The sequence below is a fragment of the Zerene cesonia genome, unplaced genomic scaffold (assembly GCF_012273895.1).
Source record: "Zerene cesonia ecotype Mississippi unplaced genomic scaffold, Zerene_cesonia_1.1 Zces_u003, whole genome shotgun sequence".
NCBI lineage: Eukaryota > Metazoa > Arthropoda > Insecta > Lepidoptera > Pieridae > Zerene > Zerene cesonia.
In genome coordinates this window covers 70343-78302 of record NW_024045133.1, presented here as the reverse complement: position 1 = coordinate 78302, position 7960 = coordinate 70343, and the positions used below count along the sequence as shown (strand labels likewise).

Genomic DNA, 7960 nt, shown 5'->3' with positions numbered 1-7960 from the left:
ATATATATATATATATATATATATATATATATATATATATATATGGATTTAGCTAGGAATCTGTTTTTAGAAAATCTGTTTTTTATCGACTTAAACTTAGCGACTCTTCCTGACATCTATTGGCGAATAATAATACTAATACTATTGTTTGGCGAATAATTAAAGTTCCAGCAGATGGCGTTGTTAGGTAACGAAGTCAATGAGTGTTTGCTTTGAGGTTAGACTAATTGTTTATATTGTTTTGTGTCTTCTTAATGCACGTGTTCACTTAAAAATGCCTAAACGATCTTGGAAAAAACGCTTATAAACAATCTGACTTCACGAAGCTAAACCGAGCAAAGCTCGGTCATCCAGGTGCTACATATAACATTGGTATTTTCTACTTTCCGAAAATTGTTTTCCCAGGCTTGCCTGGAAGAGATCGCTGATTTTACAATATACTGAAATTAATTTAACATATCCGCCACGGCTGCGCCCGTGGTTCATATATAGCCTGTCACTCAGTAGCAGCTTTCTAATGGTAAAATAATTTTTAAAATCGGTCCAATGGTTTTTGCATGAAAACGTTACAAACACACAAAAATAATTTTCCTCTTTACAACATTAGTGTCGAAATACTGTTTTAAGCTAATTCCATAAAAGAAAAGAAGAAAGAGACATATATTCAAAGGATGCCATACCCGAAGTCGCCGACTTTCAGCAGGTATTTTCCGTCGGAATCCTTGTGCAGGAGCAGGTTGTGCGGCTTCAGGTCCATGTGCACCACACCTAGAATATGAGTTCCTGTTCACGTGCTTGGGGGTTCCACGTTGGATGTCACATGCACACGTTACGGGGGGCGGGGGATTACCGAGGGGCATAGGAGCGGGTAAACCAATGAGCAGGGGAGGGGTCAAAACAAGGGCCATGGGGGAAAAAGAACAGGGGGAAACTAAGGGGCAGTGGGGGTTAATCAAGGGGTAGGGGAGGGGGACCAAAGGAGGGGAGGATTGTCGGCAAAAGCTTTGTGACATCATGTCAGTTATTTATAGGTGTCGTCTTATTGTACGTGAGCTGATCTTCAATTTAATCATTACGACATATGTAAGAGGTTCACTTTCTTTTTTAAATATATTTATATAATATCATAATAATCAGAAGATGTTTATATTCTCTTTCAATTTAAATCAAGTTATTGCAAGACTTGGCTTTTTTATATTTATATTGCAAATTTCAAGTGGAAAAAAGATCACCTTTTTCTCTTAAGAACTTCAGCGCTGACGCAAGTTGCTGCAGGAAATACAGAACCTGTAAGTGAAACAGAAAATAAATAAATAAAAACACTCTTCGTTAGTCTAAAACTCAAGAAATGCTGGGCTGGTTATTGATGCATTCATAATGGTAAATTAATTGTACCAAAAAATGTTCTTTGCAAGACTAGCCAATCAGTACTTCAGTTTCAACCTTTGTGGTACTTTATTTCTTTAGTTACCGTGTGATAATCCAAACATGCATAAATTAAAATTCAATGTTATATAAAGCTGAAGAGTTAGTTGTTTGTTTGAACGCACTAATCTCAGGAACTTTTGGTCCGATTTGAAAAATTCTTTCAATGTTAGATAGCCCAATTATTGAGGAAGGCTATGGGCTATATTTGTACCACGGGCGAAGTCAGACCGCTAGTAATAACAGAAAACTGAAAAAAATCTATACATTAGCTTATTACCTTGGCCTCGGGCACTCTGCCGTAGCGATGTATGTATTTCGAGAGATCGCCACCGCAACAGTACTCCATTATAATGTAGATGTTACTGAGAAACAAACAGTAAAATGGTAATTGCGACCGCAGCATCACCTGTGAGGTCATTGCAAATTTTACGTGATTTCGCGGCATTTTCTGCCTAGAACCACAAAATTTTGGAACAGCTTGCCTGCGTCAGCATTTCCATCGGCCTTCGATATGGACTCCTTCAAAGGAAAACGCCCATAAATTCTTAAAAGGCCGGCGAATCAATCGCAATACCCTAACTAACCTTGTCTATCTGATGGGCGGCAGTGATCACTTACCACCAGGTGCACCGCCTGCTCATTTGCTGATAGTGGTATAAAAAAAAACATAAATAACAGTAGCCTATTTCACTTTCTAGGCTCCTACCACCACCCTACCCCCTACCCCACCTACAGAGAGCAAGACAATTATATGGCAACTAGCTGCGCCCCACGGTTTCACCCGCGTAAGTTCGTATACCGTAGGAATATCGGCAAAAGTTTCCTATATGTTATTCCAGTTGTCCAGCTGTCTACGTACCAAATAGCATTGCAATCGGTTCAGTAATTTTTGCGTGAAAGAGCGACAAATACACACACATCCTTACAAACTTTCACATTTATAATATAAGTGCTATTTGCTTTGTTGCAATTTGTAAGCAAGTCAAACAAACATACATTCTTACTTACGCATGAATAATATTGGAAAATAAAAACAATTTCACATATGGTCTAAACAAAAGTACGACTGAATAAGTTTGAGGACTTAGTGTGATGATGATGATAATGCAATAATGTGTTAATATTTTTTCATGATAAAACGGTCCTCACCGATCATCCCAAGTGAATTCCCTCATATGCACTATATGCGGGTGGGTCAGAGTCTTCATCAGCCGTATCTCTGAGACGAGATTGTCCACTGCCGCACCCGAATGCTTCACCAGCGACTTGTCTATGCATTTCACAGCTACTGTTGTTCGAGCACCTATCTTAAAGACAAATTAACGAATTTTGTGTCAATTTGTAATTTGCGCTTAGACTCTGACTGAGTGGATCACCTTTTTATACTAAGTTAGTTGATTATCAATTGGATTATTATTTTTTATTCTTAGCTAGTATAAAGAAATGTATTCTCTTTATAATTTAATCAGACGGAATGTTTCTTAATATAGTTTTAGATTAAAAATATATCCTGGATCTGGTACAAATGTCTAGTATTTTAATATATAAAATGCTAAGACCCAAGATGAAAACAAAATACATAATGGGATATAAATTTAAAAATATTTTAGAAATAAATAGATGTTACAAGTGTTATGTGATCATTAATGTGTTTTAAGTTATAAATTTAACAAACGTTATAAATGATCGGTCTTATAAATATAGCATCTTTTCTACGTCAGAAATATGATTTAAATATCTAAACAGTGCTACAGCTTTTTAAAATTTCAATCTATATATATAAAAGAAAGTGGTGTTAGTTACACTATTTATAACTGAAGAACGGATTAACCAATTTGGCTGAAAATTTGTGCCGAGGTAGCTTGGACCCAGGAGACGGACATAGGATAGTTTTTATCCCGGAAATCCCACGGGAACGGGAACATGCGAGAAAAAACCCCGGGTCTAAGTTTCCTGCGACTACGCGGGCATAGCCGCGGGCGGATAGCTAGTTTGCAATAAAAGGATAACATATTTCGTAAGGTATACAGTACACAATTGCCAGCAATTAAACAATTTTCAGACTTATCTTACATTACAAATAACATTATCAACAAAGAGTAAACACAATTTTGAATTAAATTACCTTTGTGTAAGCCTTATAGACAGTTGAATAACTCCCAGATCCGAGTTTCTCAGTAAACACATATCCTTCTACTTTCGGAAAGGACATTTTTAACTTTATACACTGATATACATAAAAATTATATCAAATTTTCAAATTCCTATCGAAAATTTTCATTTCGAAACTTCTGTAATCGAAAGTCATAATTCGTAAATAATGTCAAACTAATTGTCAATATTAGTGTAGTGACATTGACATACATTATTGCCATTTTACAAAATAGTTCTTAAAAGTTAGAATTTATAGCAGGTTATTAGACTTAAATATCTATCTATATAAAGAAAAATGAATCATCAAATGTGTTGCTAAACGTTAATTTCAAACAGTGCTCACACGATTTATTACATGAACATTACTACAAAAATCATGAATTCTGTTAGAATTGGAGCTAAAGTGATGGCAGCAGATGGCTTTTTATTGCTGTTCTTCAAAATTAATCCTGAAGAACTTGAATATATTAAGAATTAGTCGTGATATTCTTAGTTAATAATTTGATAATTAAATATGTTCCATATGCAAATTTTTTCCTTTTTAAAAACTTACTTTTATAACCTGATACAATGTTGACAAAGTGAAGGAACAAACGAAAAAGAAGCAGTTATATAAATAAAAAAAACAAGTGTTGATTTCTAAAATTTACAAAATAAATAAAAAGAAACATTGTGATTGCTCACAAATTATTTATACCTCTGTCGGAACAAACAATAAATATATTTTAGTATAAATGACAGACATATATATAAATATTTATTACAGCATATTATAAAAACGCTGTTTTTGCAAGTTCACTATACAAACCGTTAATTTGATTACACAGCCGAGTTCATATTAAATATTAAAACGTTTTTACAACCGTAAATAATAGTTACAGGGGTTGGCAGCCACCCAAGCGCGGGACATATCATAAATTTGCCGCGCGTTTGTTTCAGGCGTTCCAGTAATCGGTTAAGTAATTGTGTAGCTGCTATTTTTTACCGATTTAAAAGAATTTAACGTAATAAAAGTTGGACTGAGAGATTGCGATCAAACAGTCCAAAGTTCGAAGATAAATTAATGAAATGAATAATTGAAAATTTTTTCGATTTATTTCCATGTGGGTTGAATCTGTGCTGTTCTAGATCTATAATTGAAAACGAAGTACATATGTCTGTTTTTCGTGTTTTTATTAAATGATTATAATTAGAGATATAGATATTTTAATCTAGATAATTTGTTGTTGTAGATGCACTTTTGAAAATTATTAATACTGCTTGTTGGACAAGTTTCTTTACAGAAGGGCAATAAGACATTCCGTTGTAACTATATCTAAACCAACAGATATTGTTAGTGTAAAGGTAAACATACGGGTTTGAATCCCACCATCCCATATAAGATTTAACAAAATGAGAATCGGCATGCTTTTTTTGTATCATACGATGAATGGGGTGCCGGTAGTCGGTGGTCCTACCTCTATAAATGTGTCTAGTAGTCGACCTACCAGGTTAGTTATCTGCAATGGCATGAAAAATCCGGCACAAAACTTATAGCTATGTCACTCATCAATGAGGCGAATTAATAAGTATGATTCTTTAAGGGCCAGCTCTTACCGGGGAAGTTACACAACATCAAAGAAAATTAAATAATATCAGCCACCTACCTCATTCCTGTTTATCTCAATAGTCTGTTTTAATTGTAACAAATGGTTAGCGTTGGCAGTCTCCCAACATGGCGGCTTTGTGGCCTGCACGTAATTCGTTATTATTTGACATTTGCGTTATGGCGCGAAAAATGTGTCATTAGCAGTGCTGACTGGATGCGACAGAAAAAGTAATGGCCCCATTGAAAGGAATAAACGATTGTTTATGAAACCAATTTTGTTACTTTAAGAATGTAATTGATCAAAATATAATAGTGAATACATCGAGAGAGGCTTAAGGCCATAAATTAGATCTATGTACAACATACTATAGGCTATACAACATAACGCTTCGACCAACAAACGAAGCAAAGTTAAAATATGTTGCGAAATGAAAAATAACATTTCTTTTGAGAGCAGACGAAGTTATCTACACGTCTGTATTCCTATTTAATATGTATTTTATTATATTTTATCTCGAGTATATTAAAAACATACAATTATTGAACAACAGTCGTGGGACCAATAAAATCACCACAGTAACATCCTATTAAATTTTTAGCTACATAGGTAGTATAGAAAATTCTTATAATTTACTATTTGATCGCTGTTTCATACAATTTATATGAAAATACGTGTTTTGTTGGCATAATTCGCGTTTTTTTACTGTATCTGAGATGTTATACACATTAGTTGATTACAATGAGGCGATCTGAGTGGTCGTGAGTCTGCTGACGAAAAAATTTAACGAAACTTTTTTATATATTATAGTGGATAAAAAAATATAGAGAGCATTTGTTTTTTGTTTTATTAACGAAGAGAGTAGTGGACTGCTACAAATAAAATAGTAAAAATAAAAAGTAATAAATAATTAGTCGTATTGGTTTTTTGCCAAAAATGTACGGTGTTGTTGCTGGTCAAAATAAAGAAAAAGCACAAAGTGATAAGCATGAGGTAATATTTGTTTATCTTTAAAGGTAATATTTGGAAAATAAAAAAAGGAAAAAATCTTTTGAGGTATTCGAACGCACGTCCTTTGCCTCCAAAGGTACGGCCTATTAAAAAGGAGATTTTACTATTTTTTTTTATGTACATACTATTTCTATTCAGCTCCAGTGAAATTTTTATGTTCACTCTGTAAATAATAATAATGTATGGTAGAAAATGTAACTAACGTGAGTGAACATTAAACTTGTGAGATTGGTTATAAATAATATATGTTAAGTTGCGGTGTTCTGTTGGTCCGTTTGTTATATTAAAACGATAGTGTCAGATATAAAGTTGTTTATAGCTATTTGACAATTTATTTTATTTTATAATACGATAAATAATGAATTTAATACAAATAAAATATACGCAATAATAAATAAACATAGGCACCAAAAGCATTTGTCATTGGTGCCTAAATAACGTTAAATAAATATAATATTGTACCTATATATTAATTATTTTTTTCAGAACGAAGAAATGACAAAGAAAAGAAAAGGACTAAAAAACTTCTTCATGGGATATTTTCAAAAGCGCCCGCCAAAGCAAAGTAAGTTTTAAGTTTTAAGCCTGATTGTGGACTTAAATTATAAATTTATTTGCGAAAGGTGTTTTAAAGAATTTTTATTTGTTATAAATTTATGTTTTATTGTTTTAATATAATTGCAAATTGTGAATTAATCTAGGGACCTTTTCGCTAAATAGCGATTTCTTCCAGACAACCGGGTGCACTGAGAGAAGTTAATATAGAAAATTTTTGATTCGCGAAAATCCTTAAAACAATTTTTTAATAATCTAAAATTGGTGGTTATTCACATCATATAAATTGTAGCATGGAAATAATGTTTAAATTAAATAATATTCTTAATTTTAAATCATTTTTTTACGTAATTGTTTGTGTGTAAATGTATTGATGTAATGTAAGCTATTCATAAGTTGTTGTATATGAGATTTTAAAACTTCTTTGAGTTGGTAAGTATGAAAATTGGTAGTTTTTATTTTCGTATATAGCAACACCAGCGGTACTAAGACAGTTGCGGTCACTAGATGGCAGTGTTTAAACGCATTGTTTTCGGGATGTAAGTATGGAAATCTTAATAAAATATATGAAAACTAAACAAAAATTACATTCTTTTTTAATGTTTGTCCTAGAAAAAAGTACCATTCAATTAGTTGTACTACCATCTAGTTTAAAAATAGCGTTTTAAATAACGATTCACAGATGGCGCTAAAATAAAAATCAAAATCTATTCTTTCTCAGATTCAGATCAGATTCTACACATCCTCGACGGACATCTTTATAAGTACAGATATTCCATTTATAAACACAGTATAAACTAGTGTAGCATAATAAAACCAGAATTTATCACTATTTAATTATCTATAAGATTGTTTGCTGATTCAGGAAATGAGGCGGATTACCGAAGCGGGTACTTAATAAAGTAGAATAAATGTTTCTTCCTTTCTTTTTTCTTTCTTTCTTACTTCCAGAATCGCGAATAAAGGAACTTGTCGGTAATACAATTGAAACATTTTATATTCAATACAGTCTGGGTGTGTGGTTAAATATACTTGGACCTCCCCTGATAAGTTAAAAAAACTGTGGTAGGAGAGTTCCCTCTTCCTCATTTGAAAATTACATATTATGATTATTTATTCTCCTTTGATTAAATGCTTAACTAGAATATATGGAAAGAATACATATATGAGAACAACACTCTCGAATGCTTTTTATCCAGCATATATTAATTTTATACAAGCTGTTC

At 32.8% G+C, this 7960-nt stretch overlaps 1 protein-coding gene across 3 annotated transcripts in view; it reads right to left on the bottom strand.

Annotated features, from left to right (window-relative positions):
- Positions 1-3740, bottom strand: part of LOC119838597 (serine/threonine-protein kinase ULK3) — a 10216-nt gene extending 6476 nt beyond the window's left edge. For 2 of the 3 annotated variants that reach the window (XM_038364586.1, XM_038364587.1), the window contains exons 1-5: positions 3554-3740; positions 2578-2735; positions 1706-1790; positions 1233-1287; positions 681-768 (exon numbers count right to left, since the gene is read on the bottom strand). In XM_038364586.1, the coding sequence (XP_038220514.1) occupies positions 681-768; positions 1233-1287; positions 1706-1790; positions 2578-2735; positions 3554-3640 (473 nt within the window). In that variant the 5' untranslated portion in view covers positions 3641-3740. The remainder of the gene's footprint in view (positions 1-680; positions 769-1232; positions 1288-1705; positions 1791-2577; positions 2736-3553) is intronic. The other variant, XM_038364588.1, reaches the window with a different exon arrangement.
- Between the last annotated feature and the right edge of the window lie 4220 nt (positions 3741-7960).